The sequence below is a fragment of the Olea europaea genome, chromosome 14 (assembly GCF_002742605.1).
Source record: "Olea europaea var. sylvestris chromosome 14, O_europaea_v1, whole genome shotgun sequence".
Classification (NCBI taxonomy): Eukaryota; Viridiplantae; Streptophyta; class Magnoliopsida; order Lamiales; family Oleaceae; genus Olea; species Olea europaea.
Window position 1 is genome coordinate 5952152 of NC_036250.1, and position 22397 is coordinate 5974548.

Below are 22397 nucleotides of genomic sequence, written 5' to 3' on the forward strand. Positions count from 1 at the left end.
AAAGAATGAAAAATTTTCGATTTGCGTGTAATATTATTTTATAAAAAATTGTGTTGTTGAAAATAAGAGAGAAAAAAATGAAAAAAAAAAAAGAATGAGGGCCAAATGGGAGCTTAGACACCATTTGATACATAAAAATTTTCCTTAGAAAATGGAAAATCAATTCCAACATCAATTTTAAGGGTGTTTGATAGCCAAAATTTTCGCTAGAATTCATATTCCAACTTTTTTGCCACATAAGCCAATTTCCAGCTTTTCCTTGAATTAGAATTCTTACCACCAATTTTCGGCTACTGTAGTTTTTTTTTTTTTTTTGGTAATGAAAATAAATTCTAAAAATTATTGTAAAATAATACTTCCCTTTAATTAACAATTTTCATGTAAAACAAAGTCAAACGAACACCAAAAGATAAATGATTTTCTTGAATTTTTTTGGTAATAGAAATAAATTTCATCCCCAATAACAGTATATTCTTAGGGTTGGCAACGGTTCGGTTATGGGTCGATTCGGCCAAAACCATAACCGCACCACCAAATTTTTGACTATACCATAACCGCACCATAACCACGTAAATCGGTTCGGTTCGGTTTTTATTTCGGTTGGGCACGGTTCGGTTCGGTTCGGTTTTTATCTCGGTTCGGCACGGTTCGGTTCGGTTCGGTTAATAACCACGAAAATAAATTATTTTTTATAGGTTCATCCGTCAAATTGATATAAAAAAATTTATGAAAAAAGTTAATGAAAACAAAAACACAATATTCCAAACGAAAATACAAACGTTATCAAACAATATTCCAAACGTAAATGCAAGCATTATCCTAATTTTCAATTGTAACAAATTTAACAAACAATATTATAAATATAATAATACTAAACTTTTCCTTCATTCTTAATTGTTGTGCATCGAAGTTAATTGATGCATTCTTCCCTACAAGTCTTACTAGCATAGATCAGCATTTAAAGTTGATTCATATTCATCCTTGGCAATATTAGCACGTCTAGAAAAACATCGAACTCTGTTTTTACATGATCAGCAGTAATAGAATGACTAACAAATGCAACAAATTTTCGAAGGCGACGACGATTTGAACCGTAGAGGCAATGGAGCCGTGCGTGAGTTTGTGGTTGTGGAGAGTAGGGTTTGTATTTATATACTGTCATACTAATGCTATTATGGGCTAATGGTAAGTAGACTGGCTGAATGAGTCAGGTAGATGTAATGAGGAGGGGAGGGATTTTGTTTTGATTTGGATAGAAAAGTAGTGTAAAGCCCATTATCAATTCAATTTTTTTTTTTTAGCGGGTAATCGGTTCGGTTTCGATTCGACGACATAAATACCATACCCGCACCATTACGAACCGGTTCATTAAAATCAAAACCATATCCGCCCCATTGCACCATCGGTTCGATTTTTTTCGGCCCATTCGGTTCGGTTAACCGCGGTTTTCGGTTTTGACGGTTCATATTGCCATCTCTATATATTCTATCCCTTTAATTGTCGATTTTTATGTAAAACAAAGCCAAACGAACAACAAAAAACACTTTTATTTCAATATTTTTCACATGGAAAATTATACCAATTAAACACAATAATTTACAATTTCCAGGAAATTTTTTTTAGGCAATTTAATTCCCTGAAATTTATTTTCTTTCCATCCAAATTTCATCTTTGCAATCAAATGGGCCCTTATTTTCAACTGCCTCCAAAAATTCTCTGGTCACAAGAACACGAATCTGCCAATTGCACAAAAGAAGATCCACGGTCAGTTAGCCTGACTATGATGATTATTTTATGAACTATGATATTGATTACAAAACAACCCGTCATAAATTTCATGTTTCTTCATTAGACAATAATTCATTTATCAGTCAATTGTTAAATTTGAAGCAAGGAGACATAATAAACCTTTTATTCCATGTCACTTCCAAAAACAGCAAGAATAGAGGTTAATTGTTAAAGCTGCTTATATAATTTGCAAACACTATAACAAACTGAAGTTTATGCCTCATAAAAGCATGTTACAAACCATATCAGCTAAGTGTAAACCTCATCAAGTCATCATTGGAAGGGTAAGAAGCACATGGTGTGGTAAGTAAAGATAAAATAGTTGGTGAACAGTGACAATTATAACAAATATTGCCCCCGGGTAAGTATGCAGTATAGCAGTAAGGCAAAATGTAGCAGTATAATTTTCAATTGAGCCAATTTAAAGATCATGAGGATGGTAATGATCATAAGGTATATTGAAAGAAACAAAAATTAAGGTGGAATAAGGACTTGATACGACTACAAAAATAAAAAAAAATAAAAAATGACATTGTTTCAGAACCTACAAGGCTATAATAATTACCCCGGCATCAACATGTTTGGAACCCAACAATGGGCACATTACTTGCTGCAAATATAATTGCTCTGCAATTTCTCCCGTAGGTGCTGAAACAAGGCCTTCAAGTTCCCCCCATAGGAGGCATTCATGCATAGTAAGGGCAGAATGACCATTCTCATATTCAGATCCATACTTTGGAACTTTTCTCATCCGTAGAACTTTTCCAACCTAGATGGGACATAAAATGTCGGAATTCAGATATTAATATGATTAAACTATTTAAACATAACACAAACTTCACGGTTCGATGTTCTTTCTATGTGTTCCATACCTTATTTAGAGTATAATGTAATTTCATATTGGTCTTTAATCCAACAAATGATTCTCCCTCAGGTTTAACAAATTAATCATCAAGCTATTTACTTTTCTAGTGCTTAGGATATCTTTTGCCTTCCTATTTAATGTGCTCATTTCATTTATCAATTTTTCACAACAGTCCCCATTCAATATTTGAAACATGCAGCATTCCTCTTTTTTCATTTTAACTTTCTCCCCAAAAATATTTATCATGCACCAGAGTGGTTCACAAGAAGGCAACTCCAGAAAACCACTTCCTCAGGTAAACCTGTGTACAGCTCGGTTAAGGTTTTATACATAATTATAATAACTTGAATGATCAATTGTTGGAAGAAGAAAAACTAAATATTTCATTAATTACTTTAAAAGTAAATCAGTTTTTCCTGATCAAAGTAATAACAATAAATTACTAAAAGGGTCTTTCTCTCATAAAAAAATTAAAGTGATTAAACCCGGTATTGATATGCTATATCAAGAGGGATACCTTAAAGTTTACAGAATAAGGTAAAATAAAACCCGAAATTAATCGATTCAATAGTAGGAAAGAGTAAAGAAAAAGAGAGAACATACAAAATCAGGGGATTTTCCACAATAAGCAAGAACTAGATTGACAAAACCTTCTCCTCTATAAGCCCACTCCAGAGTGTCTTTCGCCTGCAACACCAACGCCATCCACTGCCCACAAAATATAGAATAGCACACACACACACGCTAAATAAATAAATGTTAATCTCAGTTTATCTGAATTCAGTAATTTGGAATGCAGTAAGGCAGTGGAAATTTATCTGTTTGGAAAGAGAGAAAGAGGGAAGGTCAATGGTTTGACTAGCAGTGCTTTGTGGTAGATTCAAGGTCAGACTTGAGATTTTGAGTCCTACGTCGAACTTTAAAAGTTTGGGCCCTCAGTAGTTGTCTTTTATTCAGCCAATCCCTGGAAAATAAGCTCAAAAACTAAAGGATAATATACTTCTTGGGCCCTTTTGTTATTTGACCCACTTAATGAACAAAAATCTTCATCAAATATTATGATAATCATGGTCTACAAAAATGAGCTTCAAAGACAAGAGGTATTTATTTAAACCAAACCAAATATCAACAGGAAAAGATCAAGAATGAACCACTTCCAATTGAATGCCAACAGGATTGACTACAGTCTACAGCACCACTGATGCTTAGAAAGTGAAAATACAAACATCTTCTACTCGCAGCAAGGATAGAATCTGAAACATAACCAAAAATTATCAACAAAAAGTAGCTTCTACTAACTTTTTAGCACAACCGAGCATACATCTTATTTTAATGATCAAACCTATCCAATCAAACAGAAATACAATTAAAAAATTAGCAACACTATCCAAGCAATGAGGCAATGCAGCCCAAACAAAGGAATACGACAAAGGATAATAAACAAAATAGAAAAAGTAAAAAACAATCCCAATATATTCTTCCACCTGATGGTAGCTCAATGTCGTAAATCATGCTACTCGTACAATCTTATTTGTATAATCATAGATGACAATCTTTTTTGGCATCATCACATCCATCCATTTATAAAATTGTTAAAAAACTGTTTTTTAAATCATTGATACTGATTTTGCAACCTCCAACATTGTCTGCAATGTTTGTCAACCAACACTGTTCAAATAGATTAATTCAAATTTTACCTCTGCAAAAGGAAGGATAAAATTCCAACAGCAAAACCAAGAATTAGCAACAAATACAATCACGTCTCTATCAAATTTGTTAAGGAATATTGAATCAATGGTTACATGAAATCAGAAATACTCCACTAAATTGGACAGTCAGCCAAGAATTGCTTCCCCATTCACTGCCATTTATTTAGACACGTAAATATGTAAACTATTTAAATAGACTACTGCCTTGTATATATATATATATATATATATATATGTTCTTAATGCCATCAGTAAATACATACAGAAATTCATCAACCTTTTCATGGTATCAGAGCAATCACGACCCTGAACCTTTTCTCTTCCTTTTCTTCTTCACATACAAGAAATTACTCATGGCAGGGAAAGATAAAAACCAAAACCCAGCCAAGCCAGCAACCGACAGTTTTGATGATACAAATAATCCCTTTTATCTCCATCATTCTGATCAACCTGGTCTTGTGCTTGTCACGCAACCGCTTATTGAAGAAAACTATAGCACGTGGAGTCGTGCCATGCTGATGGCTCTCAGCATCAAAAACAAAGAAGGCTTCGTTGATGGCACTATCAAACAGCCGTCGGAAACCACAGCCTTAGAACTCTAACAATGAAGGCGCTGCAACAACCTCGTAAAAGCATGGCTTTTAAATTCAATCTCACAGGATATTAGAGCAAGTATAATATACTATCAAAATGCTCATGAAATATGGAATGATTTAAAGGATCGATTTTCACAAACTAATAGTGTTCACCTGTTTCATACTGAAGAGGCCATCCATAATTGCAAACAGGACAACCTGACTATTGGAGCTTATTACACTAAGCTCAAAGGTCTATGGGATGAACGTGATGCACCATGTTGTATCCCAACATGCACCTATGGCGCCATGAAAGAGGTTCTACAGTTCCAACAAAATCAAAAGACCATGAAATTCCTCATGGCACTTAATGAAGTTTACGCTGCCGTTCGTGGTCAGATTTTGCTCATGGATCCGCTTCCTACTGTCAACAAGGCATATTCCCTTATTCTCCAGGATGAAAAACAGCGAGGAATGTCGAAGGGAGGTACAACGATGGCCGAAGCTTCAGCCTTTGCTGTGAAGAACAACTCACGAAATTTTGAGAGGACTTTCACACCCAAAACTCCTCATCAAAAGTGTGGAATCTGTGATAAAATTGGACACAACTCAGAGGTATGTCGAGCACATCTCAAATGTGATTATTGCGGCCGATAAGGACACACCATTGATGTATGTCGAAAGCTACAGCGGACAAACTTTGCAGGTAACAAACATAATCAGCGAGAGCGCAGGAACCCTTCCCATAAGGTCAATCATGCAGATGCCAATATGCCACTCACCATCACAGCAGAACAATATCATAATCTTATGTCATTACTTACCGAGAAAAAGCCTAATTCAATGGCTAATCACATTGGTAATACATCTGCCATAAGCGACCTCTCAGGTACAATTTTTTGTGCTTCCGTTAATGAGAAAGAAATATGCTGGATACTTGACACAGGAGCCACAAACCACATGGTTTACTCTACTGATTTATTGACTACAAATTGTCGTGTCACGAATCGAAATGTGCATCTGCCCAATGGAACCACTACTGCAGTCACACACACAGGCAGCATTCATTTTGCTAATTTCATCTTGCAGATGTGCTATGTGTTCCTTCTTTTAAGTTGAACCTGATTTCCATTAGTAAGCTCGTTCATAATTTCCATTACCTTGCCATATTCTCTAATGGTACTGTATGCTACAGGACCAACGATCGGGGAAGATGATTGGGACGGGAATTGAACGAAGAGGACTCTACTACCTTGACACTCCTCAGAGAGCCCACTCCTCAGAGAGCCAAATGCAATGCAGTTACCTCATCAACTCCTTGTTCTTCGAGACTTTGGCATCAACGCCTTGGTCATCTATCAAACAAGGCCTTTCGTTTACTCTCCTATTTAATTATAAACATCAAATTTTGTAGCATTTCTGATTGTTTAATTTGTCCATTAGCTAAACAAACTCGATCTCCATTCCCATTAAATTCCATTCATACTAAAGTACCTTTTGAATTAATTCATGTTGACATATGGGGAGGATATCATGTCCCTTCCATTACTAGGGCACGGTATTTTCTTACAATTGTTGATGATTATACTCGTTGCACATGGATTTATTTGATGCATCATAAGTTAGAAGCTTCAACATACATCACCACATTCATTAACCTTGTCGAAACACAATTTTCCTTGAAAGTTAAGACTCTTCGCACTGATAATGGACCTGAATTTACAATGAAAAAATTCTATTTAGACAAAGGTATAATTCATCAAACTAGCTGTGTTTCCACTCCACAACAAAATGGAATTGCCAAAAGAAAACACCGACACCTCCTCAACATAGCCCGAGCCTTGTTATTCCAAGCCAATCTACCTAAGAAATTTTGGGGAGATGCCAACTTGACTGCTGCCTACCTTATTAACCGAACTCCCACACCCCTACTTCAAGGAAAAACACCTTTCGAAATGCTTTTTCACAAACAACCCACATATGATCATTTGCGAGTGTTTGGTTGCTTGTGTTTTGCCTCCACACATCACCATCGTCTCACCAAATTTGATGCTAGAGCCACCCGATGTCTTTTCTTAGGTTATCCATATGCACAAAAAGGATACAAGGTTTATGACCTCTCAGCCGGTAGAACCTTTGTTTCACGTGATGTCATTTTCCATGAATATATTTTTCCTTCACCATCTTCCACTGCAAACACACCTCCAATGCTTCACTTATCACCACATGATGATAACAACCTTATCCCACATTTACCTACAAATACTGAAGTGGCCACACCGAACCATCTCCCTCAAGAAGAACATTCTTCTCCTAGCGAAGCCTCCCCTCCAGTCACTTCTTCACCTACAACCTCTTCATTCAATGATCAGCCTAGTTCACCCTCCTCTTCGAATCCACAAATCCCTCTATCGCGGCCGAGACGTTCTACAACAACATCTGGCTATCTCCGTGAGTACATGTTGGTATTTCTCTTCCTTCAAGTACTGTCCCAGCACCTAACTCGAACTTGGTTGAAGCTACAGGTATCAACTACCCCCTATCTAATGTTCTTTCTTATGAGCGGTTATCTCCCGAATATCGTGCCTTCACCATTTCCCTTTCAGTAAATAAAGAACCATCATCATTTTCTCAAGCACTTTGTGATCCGAAATGGCGTCTTGCAATGCGCCAGGAACTTGATGCTCTAAAAAAATAATGGCACATGGTCTCTTCAGCCGTTACCTCCAGGAAAATGGCCAATTGGATGCAAATGGGTATACAAGATCAAACTCAAACCCGATGGTATTGTTGAGCGCTACAAAGCCAGATTGGTAGCGAAGGGATACAACCAAGTTGAAGGTCTAGACTATCAGGAGACCTTTGCTCCTGTTGCAGAACTTGTAACAGTTCGTCTTCTCCTTGCCGTGGCTTCAACCCAACATTGGCATCTTCATTAGCTCGACGTCAATAATGTCTTTTTACATGGAGACCTTGATGAAGACGTTTACATGTCTTTACCTCTTGGATTCGGACGAAAGGGGGAGACACGAGTTTGCAAACTTCACAAATCATTATATGGCCTCAAACAATCTTCACGTCAATGGTTCATTAAGCTTTCTACTTCTTTGAAGGAAGCTAATTACAAGCAATCAAAGGCAGATTATTCGTTGTTCGTCCGATCCTAGAATGGTAAATTCACCGCTCTTATCATTTATGTTGATGACATCATTTTAGCAGGAATCAATCTTCAAGATATTGAAGACACCAAGATGTTATCGGAGAATCAATTCAAACTCAAGGATCTTAGACATTTGAAGTACTTTCTAGGAATTGAGGTTGCGCGGTCTAACAAAGGTATTACCCTTTCACAACGAAAATATGCTCTCGAGATTCTAGAAGATGTTGGATACCTTGGCGTAAAATCAACTTCTTTTCCCATGGAACAAAACTTAACTCTCAATAAGTCTGAAGGCGACTACATTTGTGATCCATCTTCATACAGAAGACTTGTTGGGTAGTTAATTTATTTGACCGTCACACGACCTGACTTAACATATGCAGTCCATGTTCTAAGTCAATTTATGGACAAGCCACGAGTACCACATCTAGAAGCAGCCCATCGTGTCTTGCGATATGTGAAACAAATGTCAGGACAAGGAATATTTTTTCCTACAGAAAGTTCAATCCAATTGAATGCCTTTTGTGATGCAGATTGGGCTAGGTGCCCTGACACTTGACGATCAGTTACAGGGTATTGTATCCTTCTAGGCAGTTCACTAATTTCCTGGAAAACCAAGAAGTAAACAACAGTATCACGGTCCAGTACAGAGGCAGAATAATGATCAATGGCAGCAACTTGTTGTGAAATTACTTGGTTAAAAACAATCTACAAGATTTGGGCATCAAACATCCACATTCTGTTAATCTATATTATGATAACAAGGCAGCACTCCATATTGCTTCAAACCCAATGTACCATGAACGAACAAAGCATATAGAAATTGATCGTCACCTCATACGAGAAAAAGTTCAAGAAGGAGTGATCAAGATGACTCATGTGCACACATCAGACCAGCCAGCGGACATTTTTACAAAGCCATTGAGCTCTTCGCAATTCTTGACTCTACTCAACAAGTTAGGAATTATTAACATACATTCCAAACTTGAGGGGGAGTGTTAAGGAATATTGAATCAATGGTTGCATGAAATCAGGAATACTCCACTAAATTGGACAGTCAGCCATGAATTGCTTCCCCATTCACTGCCATTTATTTAGACACGTAAATATGTAAACTACTTAAATAGACTACTGTCTTGTGTATATATATATATATATATATATATATATGTTCTTAATGCCATCAGTAAATACATACAGAGATTCATGAACCTTTTCAAAATTCAACACAATCCCTTGGGACATTGTCTCAGTCAAATCCATAGAACATATTCTACTCAAGCTAGCCCAATGTAAGATTTTATATAGAACAAAGAAAATTAGAAACAGTTACAAGATTTGCAGTAAGAATTTCCCAAACAAAGATATAGAACAAAACAAGTACTATTAAAGATATCTGTGAATTTAATAAAAATGACCAAAATACTACGCTTGGGATGAAATTAATAATTGCATTGCTCAAGCACGCTCAACTGAATAATTGCAGTGATAAGCAGGGGCCGGGAGCAGATTGGATTATGGTTGAATTTAGGGGGCAAAATCGATTTGGGGGGAAATGAGAACTGAGGAGAGACGGTTTTCACAGCCGCCCGGGTAGAGTTAGACTACCTGACCTGACCTGAGTGGATTATTCAGTCCCTTTTTCTAGTACTAGTGGCTGGCATTAGTAGCATCAATTCACTGCTATCTTTTTCCTTCAGAAAGGGCTCTAGCTTTTAACTTTTAAACCTGGGAATCAAGGAATGACCACTCGAGTATGATTAAATAATTTGTATTTTATCATTGATTATGTTTTAATTAACTTTATTTTTCATAAAAAATATTCTTTCTTCATTCGAATTTTTATGTTTAGATGTTTGATACATAAATTTTTTCATGAAAAATATTTTTTAACTTGATCATATTTTCCTCAAAAATAAGAGAAACATCTAGCACTCGTTTGATCCCCATTAAATTCAATTACATTATATTCCATTTTTCTCTCTCCTATTTTCAACCACACAATCTTCCATAAAATAATATTACACGTAAATCAAAAACTTTTCCTTCTTCTTCAATCACTCATTTTTCTAAAAAATACTATTCCCCCCATTTTCATTTTCAGGTAATGGGGGTCAAACGGGGGCTTTTTTTTTGGGAATGGTGATTTTTATTTTTCGTATAATTCTCTCTATTCAACAAATCAATAAAAAATGGGCAAATATAATATTTTTCAAACTGAAAACTAAATCAATCAAACTAACTTAATTAATAATTTTCATACAAATAAGTTCTAGGCAATTAAATTGTCTAAACTTTATTTTCTTTCTATGCAACTTTTTGCTTGCAATCAAACGCACTTTTAGTGTAATTATATTCACCGCACAATTTTTATTTCTTTCACCATATTTTAATTACACTTAAGACTCTTAATCTCTACTCATTATAACACTTATGTCACTAACAATTTTTTATATTATTCTTTTCATCAGACTTTTCATTAGTTAACATATTTTTTATTTGCTAACAATTTTATGTCCAAAAGTCCGTTGAGATGACATAAAACAAGGTATTTTCTCATCATATTCGAAAGGAAACAATTGTAGTTATGTTATCAAAACTTTCATTTAGTAGCAGACTTTACCAAAATTTTTTATTTGTGCTATCGTAAGTACCAAACTTCTAAAAAATTTGCAGCTCAAATCTAAAACGACGGTTTTCGTCAATTTGACTACCCAAAATATTAGTTAACTCCCAAAATTTAAAAAATAAATAAATAAAAATCATTATTTTTCCTAAATAAGGCATTGGCATTTTGGATAAAACACAGTTTCCCTATTAAATCAAAATTTAAATAAATTAATTAAACCACAACCCATCCCCATCTCCTTCTTCCCCAACCTGGCAACCCCTCATCCCCGAAATCAAAAGCTCTCTACCCAATCGCCACCACCAATAGCTACCCCAATTCGTTACTATAGAAGAAAAGAGACTCCACCGACACCACCCTATCAGTAGGGTTGTAAATGGTCGGATATGGATCGGATCTGTCCAAATCCGATCTGACTCGTCAAGAAAATTATCTTATCCGGCCCATTCTGATAATTTAACGGATATTTGATTGTTAAATCCATATCCGATCCGTTGGGTTATCGGATACCTGATCTGAAATTGAAAAAATTAGAAAAATAAAAAATTTTAGTCAACTTATAACCCTAGAATTAAAAGGCCTGGATAGTTTTTTACCCAATTCTTTACCCATTTATTTATAGATTGTAAATTTTATGATATTTTAGTGAGTATCCGATGTGAGAAGTGATAAGTTGAAAATAATGAAAACAATTCCCATGTTGGCTCCTTTGGTTGTTTAATTTATAAAATAAATTAATTATTATTTTTATCTTATTTTAATTAATAAAAAATTAAATCTCTTTGTATATTTCAATTAACAACATTATACTATTATCTAATATTATTAGTTATTTGAAAATCATGTTTAAATATAATACAAGTTTCAAAATTAAAAAAATAAAATAAAATTATGTGTAATAAATTATGTGATAATATATAAAATATATTATATCATTATAATAAATTGGATCGAATTAACATATATTCATATTTGTTCAATTTAGTTAATGGATTATCGGATTCGAATCTTGATCGAGATATCGGAATGATGTCCTAAATCCATCTCCCATTAATGTTATCGGATTCGGATTGAATTCGGATCAAAATCCAATCCATTGACAGTCCTACCTGTCAGTCTTAAATCTTTTCCTTGCCCTGCCACGTGTAAGAGCCCATTTATTTACAAAGAAACGTAGCCCATATAAATAACCCCCAGGATTTGGCCCAATAATGGAGCCCACATCACCTCCATTAGTTGCTGCAATAGACACCAAATTTTCCTATGCCCTGTGAATTACCTTCATTAATTCACTTACATATGAAATTGTTAAATTTATAGCAAAGGTCCATATGGATAAGATTTATAAGAGCATTTTTAAGAGACTCTCTATTTTAAAAAGTGTATTATATCATTTGGAGAGTATCTATAAATTTAGAGAACTAAAATTTTGAAGTATTCTAATAAGTTTCTTATATTTAACACTTCATTTTATTACTCACAAAAAAATATTTATTATTTTTATATATATTTTCTTTTAACTATTTTATCTTTAGACTATTTTATTATTTTTCTATGTTGAAAATTGAAACGCATGAATACATTTTATTATAGAGACTGAGTTTTGCTCTCCAAAAGCCAAATCCACACTCAAAATTAAAATATTAATTTAAAAAATATCTTGAAAAATGATTTTAAATGTTAAACTCTTTAAAATAAAGAGTATCTCATATTTAAAGAATATCTTAAAAATGCTCTAAGTCATTATTAATTAGTATGGGCAACGAGAATGCGACAATCTCACACTGAATTAATAGATTCATCGATATGGTCGATAATATGAAGAATATATATATATATATATATATATATATATCATGGAACAATACAGAAGACATAGCATAATGTAGAAGACGCTATCAATACCTAGCTCGTTTACGACAAAAATGCTATCACCAAACTTTGACGCAAATTAAAGCACTCAATAATCAATATGCTTTGAAAAGAAGTCCAGGCCGGTGGCAAGCTAAACAATTATTTATTTTATTTTTATTATTTTTTAAATGATTTTTGTACTTTGGGTGGCAAAAGCTGATGTGTACTAATCCTTTGTTTGGTAGAAATTAAAACTAAAATTTTAATTTAAATCAAAGTTAATAATTAATTTGAATCAAATCTCTTATAGAACTCACAACTTTTCAACAGCACATTTCATCAATTTTTATCAAAATTTCTTAAAAATCTAATTTTAATCCCCCCACAAAATAGGGGTTAAAGTTCTTTCGCTAATTACTTTTTTTTTTTTTTTATAACGTGGGAATCCGCAATCGTTACCTTTCGAGTGCGCACTGGGTAAACACTCGGGCTGACGCAATAACCTGCAAACCACGCTAACAAGATAATTACTTATTTTTTAAAAAATGTTAAATCCTAACTTTGGGGGCCCCCACGTTATGCCCTTTAAGCATCATAAGGAAGGTAAATTTTTTTTTTTTTTTTTGGTAAAGACATCCACACATCCTTAGTGACTTTTTAGGGTCCACCAAGGAAGGTCGATGGGGGTTAAGGGTTCCCCAACCATATTTATTTAATAAAAATCAAGAATACACGGAAGGAGGGGGGCATGAACCTGACCTCCAAAAAGCAGTGATGCAACAAAGTCCAATTTCGTATCTCAAGAATCGAACACTCACACTGTGGCTGCCAGCAATATTGAGATTACTTCACTCCTATCCTTTGCACCACTAGGTTATGCCTCGGGGCGGTAATTACTTATTTTTTAATTGTAAGTGATCTTGACTTTGCCTGCCAAAAATATGCCTTTTGGAATACGGTAATGAACTTTTATTTTATAATAATTTTTATTAATTATAATTTAATGGAACTTTAAAAATATGGGGTCCTCTTCCTATGTAGTTTGTGTTTTAAGGTCCCCAATGGTATCGTAGGTCCCAATTTTCTGTACTTTTTTGCACTGAGTGAAATGCAAAAGATATTTAATTATAATTAACGTCTAATTGTGTTCATTAAATCGGGAAGCGGGATTCTTTAGAAAATAAAAAAATATAATTCAAAAGGTTGAAAATATTAATATAAAAAAAGGGTCATATACTAACTTGATACATTGAACATAGTTCGGGGACCTATGTTTTTCTCAATATTTTACAATCAAATAATGAACACACATTTTTAAGAAATTATTTGACCTAATTTGGAGCTTAATTTTTTTAGTATGATAGAGAATATTATGAGAATAAATTCAGATATCTGAGTTAAATTTAAATAATCAACAAATAAGCAGGAGTCCTAAGTCCTAAAATACTCGAACCAATGTGATTATTCTACTATTTAGGTTCAAACTAATCCAAATCATGTATCTTTTTAGTTTTCTATGAGCATCCAAAGACTAATAATTTACCGTGAAGAAAGAATAGAGCAATGGATACGGATCAATATGCGTAGGTCCAAAATTCAGCAACAAGCTGTCCAATTTCCCAGCAAGAAAGTTTGGCCCATGGGCTAAAAAAAAACAAAAAATAAGAGGAAATTGAAGTGACCTTTAAATTACAGGACCTTAGTAAATTTGTATTAAAAACTTGCAAACAAGCCCTCTGGACATAATCCAGTAGTGCAAAGAATGAGAGTGAGGTTATTTCACTTTTTGCTAGCAGCTGCAGTTTGAAGGTTCGATTTTTGAGACATGAAATTGGACTTCTTGTGGGTGCAGTGTACGAGCAGCTCTTATTCCTTGGCCTGCGGGGGGCATATCTCACGATTTACCACTCTCACAAAGTTCTGAGGACGGAATGGTGGGAAACCTCAAGATTGAGGTTCAACCTTTAAAAACTTGCAAACAAAGAGGATAAGAGCAGGCCACTAGATTCTTGTTGGGCACTTGTAATTTATATTTAAAATGTGTACACAACCTTCATAACTCCAAAACAAAGGAATTTATATTTTTTCCAGCTGCCACCAAATCAAGTCCAGGTTGGCATTTTCTAATCATACCTAATAAATAATTTGAATTATTATTATTATTATTATTATTATTATTATTATTACTATTATTATTTTCAGAACTCAAGAAAATAAGAGACGTGAAATAGAGATAAAGAGTCTTGAAAAAATAAAATCGAGAAATAGAATTTCTAATTAATATTTAAGAAAATTGTTCCTGACAAGAATAGATTCAATAACATGAATTTATACACAGATACAATTGGCATTCTCATTGACAGTTAAAAAATTTTAAAGAAAAAACTGTCAATCAACGTCTATCACTTGTAAAAATAAAATTCTATCTTTAACCCTGCTTGTTCAACTTTATTCTTAAAGTCGAAATAAACGTGTCAAAAAAAACTAGACTCATAAAACCTAATAATTTTGTAATTGACATATATGACGAGGGAGGTCATGTCGTGATTAGCTCTCGAAATCTATATGCCCCCACCCCCCCCACCCCCTCGCTAGTGGGTTTAGGCTCGATAAGTATGACATCTTAGGATGTTAATGGTGATAACTGATAAAGATGCACGAAATAGTTCATTTATCACCAATGAATCTAAAGTAGAGGGAAAAAAGTGACTTTCGAAGGAGAATTTTTAATCTTCGAAAGATCATTACTTCATAATATGGGCAAAAGCCACTGATTCCGGGTCCCATTTGGAGCTGTCTATCAGATAATCATCATTACAGTAATTAAAGTAGCATTATATGTTTAATTAAGAGCATATTTAATTTGAAAAGTATTTATAAATTATTTAAATTATAGATAATCGTTTTCTTTAATTCTAAGTAAAAATAAAAAGAATTGTTTAAAATTTAATTCAACCCTGCTGCATGAACTGGTTCAATGACAGAATTTTTAAACAAAAATACGCGTCATTTTTTCGTTGGACAGTTAACAAAAAAGAAAAGCAGTCAGATACCTGTAACCAATCCCTACCAAATGCCCCTATTCAAGGAGCATTATTCAATTTAATTTTTGATAATTCCTGGGGTACTTAGTTAGGAAATCATGATTATAGAGTGTAATCATAATAACATCATTGTCATATATAAGAAAATATTATTATACAATACTTAACAAGTTTGATATACAAGGAAAGGTTCGATAAATAAGATTTTAATTTTGTACGAAACGGTATAATAATTTATTCGAACGCGCGTGTCAAACATGCCCTAGTGAATTCAAACTCATTCTTGTTTATTATTCTTAACTCATCCTCAGCCCCTAATTGAGCTTGTTAATTTATACTTACATTTTTGTTAAAAATAAGTGTAGTCGGGATACAATAAAATTTGTGAATAAAATATTTTATTGAAAAAATGAATCTAAATGATTCACTAATCGGGATGATGAAATGAACTGGAGAACAAATCATATACTGAAAGATATCGCGATCGAGTTCTATATGGAATTCTTTCTGCCCTTAGGCTTAAGAAACATCAACAATAAATATCTCCAAATAATGAAACTTAGTGGAGGAGATTAGAAATAAATTCGTTGGCTTGTTTTATTCTCCTTCAAGAAACTACCGTTCAATAATTTATAAAGCTTATTGATCTCTCAAAGGGGAAGAAAAACATTTATAGGTAAAAAAAAAAAAAATCTCAAAATAGATGTCCAGATTGGGACATATTCTTGTGGACAATAGCAATTTTTCTCATTCATTTTCCCAAACTAAGCATGATTCCCAATCCAATCCAATCTAATTTCTTTCCCCACGGGACGAATTTCCAAAAAAGAATAAGTCTACTGATAAATCGTTTGAAGAATGAGTATTTTTATCCCGAGCCTTCCGTTCTTTTCTAAAATATAAGCAGCGTGAACTCTAAATTCCCAACCCAACCCATACCATTTCAATTTCTTTCCTCCACGTGACAGTTACCCCAAAATAATAATCACAGTAGTAAATCGCCTAGAAAATGAGTCTTTTTTTTTTTTTCCCCTCGTGCTGAAAACCATATTGAGTAACATTTCAGACATTAAAAACACTAAGAATTCTTGTTGTCGAAAAGCATGAATTTTACTTTAAACATCGATTAAATTGCATAAACAGATATATAGATCTGGGAAAACGGCGATTACTTGAATAATATCAAATCTTTAATCATCTTGATTACTACCAAAAGTAAATTTTCTCAATTTAACTATAATATTGGCTTCTCAGCTTCATGTACTGATTTTGATTCTTAATCCACGAACTCTCGTTACTCTAGGAGAAGAATAGAAGATAGAGATATACAAGGGCATGATTATTGAATTTCCCATTAAAAAGGAAATACCAAAATATAAGGAGAGAAAAAAAGAAAAGGCAAAAAAAAGGGAAAAAAAAAAAAAAAAAAAAAAGTGGGCCCCATTCGGCAATTTTTTGATCCAATGTTTTTGGATGAAGGCATCGACCGTGCGCTGGAAGTCTTCGCTGCTCAGCGTATCAATCTCGTCACCATCGAACGACGTAGTCCCCGTGATTTCTCGCTCGCCGGAGTTAACTATCGCCCGGCACTTTTCCGTATCCGATCGCAGGAGCTCGCGCCGCGGCTTCACTGCAATTTCTCTCTTCAGTTTTTCAGATTGCGTCCTCTGAAATTTCTTTACCTGCCTAGAAGCATTTTCTATAGCCACCGTCATGTCGTCGTTTTCCATGCTTTCTGGAGACACAATTATCTGCTTCTCCTCGTCACCACCGCCAACTTCCACGGCGGCGGCATCTGCCATAACCGGCGGAGTAGTACGTTCACGTTCGGATACCGAGGAGCTTCGTTTACTAGCCTCGCTGTGTTTCATATAATCGTCATAGAAATCACCGGTTCCAGTAACAGTGCCGGCATCATTTTGGCGGCAAAGGACAAACAGTACTATAATTATAACATTCCCGATCAGAAAAACAACATGGTGATTCAAAAGATAAGACGATATTTCCAACACAAAACGACGAGAAATTCTCAGAGCCGCCGGAACACGCGTCGACGACCACGACACCAACGCAAAAACTAAGAACATCTGCCATATCTTGGTAATTTTCCGAAACCGATTAAACCTAGCAATCGCCTTTGCCTTTTCAAATTTCACATTATCAAACACCACTTCCGAATCCATACTTCACTCTATGATTTTCAATACAAGATATACGTATATAAGATATAACTATATATCAGTAGAGTAAAGAGTAAATGGGTTTTGAAATTCCGAAGGAGGAGGCGGTTCCAAGAAAGGAAACAAATTATAAATGAAAAGGGGAAGGCATGGGCATGTAGATTTTGAATAGACGGAGTTGATATGCATAACAAAGAGAATTCGATCTATGGTTATTCCTTTCAGAATACTGCCTGGTGGTTGTCTTTCAGAAAATTATTGAATTCTGGTGGGTTTTTTTCCCCTTTTGAGAGTTTGAATTGAATGGGCTGAATGAACAAGACTTTGATGCCCTATTTATAGCAAATAGATGAGGGTTTGGCTTTAGGGTTAATAATAATAATTTATTATTATTATTATTATTTTTTTTTTTTTTTGGGGCAATAAATTGGGGTAGGAAAAGGTAATTGGGTGGATATAGAAGAAATGACAAAAGTTGGTGGCAAAAGTGATCCTGCAATTGCAGTTCAAACAATATCGAAATGTGAAGACGGTTGTGCCATCGGGTCGTACTGGGTAATGGTACGCTTATTTTTGCAGAACTTTATAGCAACAACAAATTTTATTAAAATTAGGCATTTTTTAACAGGGTATATATAAATTATATGTGAATAAATACTTTCAATAAATTGAAGTATTTAGTTTAACGAAATATTGGAATAGGTAAAGATAGTTGCTGGAACTTCCGACCACTAAGGGTGGTCATTGTCCGGGTTTGGACTCAACCCGACAATTGAACCGATCTTTCAATTTTGGTGAAATCAAATTCGAAACTGAACCAAGACGATGAACTCAACTCGACACTTCAAAAATATTTTTCCCTTCAAAATTAATTCTTTTTAAATTCGACACTATAAATTAAGGTTTTCAAGTTGTTTCAAGTCAACTTGAAAATCAAAATAGCATCCCTCCAAAACGATTTAAACTGACCCAAGTCAATTAAGTTTGGCAATTTGGATCGATTACGCATGTCATTTGTGCACCACTGGGATGCTATCGACCACAATGAAATTTAGGTCTTGTGGAGATCAATTATGCATATATGATTTTTTTATATAAATACATAAATGCAATTTGCAAAATAAGTTAAAATATTACATCTATTCAAATTAGTATCAACTTGGATTGTGAAGTTTCATTTTTATATTTGTTGAACTTTCTCATTTCAATATTCGAAAGAAATAAGGAGTACACCTACAAGTCAACCATACCCTTAACAGGAAATTATAATGCTAATAATAAGTGTGAGAGAGAATCGACGCATTAAATCTTTTTGAAAAAAATTTAGTTAAACCTAATCCTTCACAACAAAACAATATGATTTTTATGGAAGGCAAGCTCTAAAACAATGAAAATAAAATAAGATAAAGAAATTAAAGTAATGTCCATTATAGTACTTTACATTGTTTAACATAAATTTTACCAAACGTGTAGTAAATGTGCCCTTATCATACCTCGTCGGAAAATTCTACTTGTATATAATTATTGTACATAATGATGTTCATAATGTGATGTGGCAATCATTCGATTGTTGATGTGCAAGTGTGAGATTTGAATTAAATATTGGATCCAGTACCACGTGTAATTATGAACACCATTATGTAGATAATTATGTACATGTAACACTTCTCTACTTCGTCTAACACGGGAATTGGACATTAAGACCATGTTAACTCGAATTAAATTAATGGTTGTTAAATTAATTACAAGATATGTAATATATTTTATGATATGATAGTTTTTACTTGTATACAAAGTGACCAATAATTGAACTTGTGATCTAATGCTATTTCATGTCTTGCTACAATAGTTCCTAAACTTGTGGTCTCTTTCGTGCCTAAAAAGTTGAATGCTATTTAGGCAGGAGGTGATGTGCACCCTAGTTAATTTGATGGATGGTAATAATCCTTTTTTTTTTTTTTTTTACATGTAGCAAGATTGAATAAACTATTTAAATTTAATCAAATATGCTTTCATGAGGTCTATCAGCACATCTATGATATCCCTTCCTCGTAACATTAAGCCCCTCTTTGGGCTATATTAAGATGTGCTCGTTGGGGAAAATGTGTTTCAAAATAATAACTTTTTGAATAAGCTTTGGTTTATATGTATTATTATTTTATTGAAGATTGTGTGGTTGAAAATAGGAGAAGAAAAAATTTAATTTAAATTGATGAGATTTAAAGGGGCCTAAGGTAAATAGATCTTGTTCCGAGTGTCCAGACGAAAAAATATATATGTGAAGTGAAGTAAAATGTGTAACGAAAAGGTTCTCACACAATTTTGATCTTCATGAGTAGTTTTATCCACCACATGTTTTTCTATGTTATCTCAAGTACACACTCATTCTTTAGCCGTAGAGAGAGTTTGAAAAATTTTAAGTTTGCTATTTGTATATAATAATATTTTATTAAAAAATATATAGTTGAAAAGAAAATAGAGAAAAATGTATTTTAAAAATAACTGGAATCTAAAAGTTGTTGATTAGAGAAAATGTGGATCTTCAAAAATTTGTTTCTAAATTATGTGCCTTAACAATTTTTTGTGCTTTCTCCACAAACACATTACCATTTCCTTTAGGAGCTTGTTTGGCTAAGTTTATTTTTAAAGTAATTAATTAAAACTTACAATTAAAATCGATTTTTAACATACTGAAATGTCTTTATTTTTTCTTAGAGGTGATTTTGTTTTAATTTGTTACTAGTGAGTTTTATGACCGCCTTTCGCCTATGTTGGGTGTTTTTCGAGCGAAGAGTCTCAACATGCATAACGAATTCTAGACGAGCTTTTTTAAAACATTATTTAGATGCATTATTGTAAGTACAGCAAACTTTTATCTCCCTTTTTGTCCTTTATTTTTAAACATCTTGTTTTTTCCAGAATTGCATTTTGCATGTGAAGTCACGATATTTTATTTAACGTAAAAGAAAAGAAAAAAGAAAACTTTCAAATGAGTGAGGTGAAGACTGAAGAGACAAGACCGATAACTCATTAAAACACTGTTTAGATGCACTATTATCAGTGGGACGATATTTCATTTGACGTAAAAATAAAGAAAAAGTGCATTGGTGAAAGTCACAATATTTTAAAACTCTTATTATTATTATATATATTTTTAGAAGTGCATTGGTGAAAGTCGCTATATTTCATTTAATAACGTAGAAGAGAAGAAAAAGAAATGTTGCAAATGAGTGAGGTGAAGAGACAAGACCGTGAACTCGTGTGGCTTAGCCAAACCCAAATTTTGCATGATACCTCCTCACGTTGAAGTCACGTGCACACTTCACCTGCTCTCCAAAATTCCAAAAGGGCGTGTTCTGATTACGCGACCGATTCACTGTACCGAGTTTTGACGAGTTAAAATCTGACAAATAATATCATACCAATATATATATATTTATTTATTACTTTGCCCTTTTCCTGTATTTACTTTATGCAAATTCTGCTTTTTAAAACGGATAGAGGGACCAGTTTTGGACACGCGTTTTGTTTTGGCCTTTCATTAAATCAATTCGAAAGTTGGTAATAGCTTTTTTCCATTGGATTTATTTTCTTTCTTCTACGAAAATCCCGTTGATGTTTATGTTTCTTTTACCTTTGAGTGATATAAATAGTTATAATTTTACAATCGACCAATATTTTTAAAAAGAAATTCGACCATTTCATTTGATAAGGTTTTGGATGTCAACTTAGTTTTTGCTCCACAATAAAATTTGATCCGTGATTTGTTTATTATCTTTTCACGTTTAGTAGTGTAATTATCAGAACATCATGAAGTTGAAAAATTACATAGTCCAAATTATTCTACAATATAGTGAGGATTTCTTTGCACACAATGTAACGTTTTTGACAATCTACTAATTCGATCGGCCAATAAAAGAGCTTTTACCTATTTTGAAAACTTGGAGGACCGAATTGATATTAAATAGAAAATGATGGTGGTGGGTTTGAAAGATTATGTCAAGTGAAAGGGGAAATGTGGGCTTTAAGGGTCAGAAGTTGGAGCATATTGAGTAGAGTAATTGGGATGGCTGTCATCGATAAGGATTAATTTTGCAAATACTGAAAGTCTCTTTGGTAAAAATTGGACATTCATAATAGATGGGATTTTGAATTTTATCGGACCCTTAGTTTCACTCAATCAAAGTATGAGTTGTCCGTACAAAAATTCTTGAACAGCGATCAAATCATCCAAATATTCCTGACAATTAGATTCTCTTTCTTATAGGTTCTAAAATGAAAAAAGAAGGCTCGAATGTAACATGCATCTTTAATTACAAAGTCCACTAAACTTCCCGATTTTTATTAAAAAATTGTAATTAAACTAAGTCTTCACATCGTTGAAATGTCATGTCCATCTCGGGTGACCACTAAATCCCATTTCTTCCTTGATTAATTAGAAGACATTAAGTGCACTAATTCCATTCTTTCGGCTTTCACAATGAAAAACTGATTGAGATTAGGTATAAAGGTTAATCTTTAATTGTTGAAACTGCTCTTTTGAAATGATTACACTTTAAATGGTCCCACTAAATTAAAGTTGATTACATATCT

General features: G+C 33.7%; 3 protein-coding genes across 4 annotated transcripts; 2 read left to right on the plus strand and 1 right to left on the minus strand.

The window, feature by feature from the left end:
- Window positions 1–1620: 1620 nt before the first annotated feature.
- Window positions 1621–3894, minus strand: LOC111408933 (inositol-pentakisphosphate 2-kinase-like). 2 transcript variants are annotated; one of them, XM_023038780.1, is made up of 3 exons: window positions 3257–3894; window positions 2337–2557; window positions 1621–1736 (listed from the first exon to the last, which is right to left on the minus strand). In XM_023038780.1, the coding sequence occupies exons 1-3, from the start codon at window positions 3356–3358 to the stop codon at window positions 1721–1723; spliced, it is 339 nt and encodes a 112-aa protein (XP_022894548.1). In that variant the 5' UTR covers window positions 3359–3894; the 3' UTR covers window positions 1621–1720. The 2 variants fall into 2 exon arrangements, with proteins under 2 accessions (XP_022894548.1, XP_022894547.1); XM_023038779.1 differs by having other exon boundaries at window positions 2354–2557; window positions 3257–3892.
- An 821-nt stretch (window positions 3895–4715) lies between these two features.
- LOC111409434 lies at window positions 4716–7876 on the plus strand. The gene is made up of 6 exons (XM_023039486.1): window positions 4716–4913; window positions 5022–5552; window positions 5622–6035; window positions 6133–6287; window positions 6490–7462; window positions 7655–7876. Exons 1-6 carry the CDS (start codon window positions 4716–4718, stop codon window positions 7874–7876), a joined length of 2493 nt encoding a protein of 830 aa, XP_022895254.1.
- Window positions 7877–7889: 13 nt separating this feature from the next.
- Window positions 7890–8437, plus strand: LOC111409435 (uncharacterized mitochondrial protein AtMg00810-like). The gene is made up of 2 exons (XM_023039487.1): window positions 7890–8022; window positions 8157–8437. The coding sequence occupies exons 1-2, from the start codon at window positions 7890–7892 to the stop codon at window positions 8435–8437; spliced, it is 414 nt and encodes a 137-aa protein (XP_022895255.1).
- Window positions 8438–22397: the final 13960 nt, after the last annotated feature.

Bases quoted from the DNA above. Each gene is read 5' to 3' on its own strand.
- LOC111409435 (XM_023039487.1), top strand. From the start codon at position 7,890: ATGTCTTTTTACATGGAGACCTTGATGAAGACGTTTACATGTCTTTAC. The intron at 8,023-8,156 runs GTTCATTAAGCT...TCATTTTAGCAG, and splicing joins AAACAATCTTCACGTCAATG to GAATCAATCTTCAAGATATT.
- LOC111409434 (XM_023039486.1), top strand. From the start codon at position 4,716: ATGGCAGGGAAAGATAAAAACCAAAACCCAGCCAAGCCAGCAACCGAC. The intron at 5,553-5,621 runs GTATGTCGAGCA...GTATGTCGAAAG, and splicing joins AAATTGGACACAACTCAGAG to CTACAGCGGACAAACTTTGC. The intron at 6,288-6,489 runs GTCATCTATCAA...TTCCATTACTAG, and splicing joins ACTTTGGCATCAACGCCTTG to GGCACGGTATTTTCTTACAA.
- LOC111408933 (XM_023038779.1), bottom strand. From the start codon at position 3,358: ATGGCGTTGGTGTTGCAGGCGAAAGACACTCTGGAGTGGGCTTATAGA. The intron at 2,558-3,256 runs GTATGTTCTCTC...TGTCCCATCTAG, and splicing joins GTGGAAAATCCCCTGATTTT to GTTGGAAAAGTTCTACGGAT. The intron at 1,737-2,353 runs GTAATTATTATA...TGCAATTGGCAG, and splicing joins CCAAACATGTTGATGCCGGG to ATTCGTGTTCTTGTGACCAG.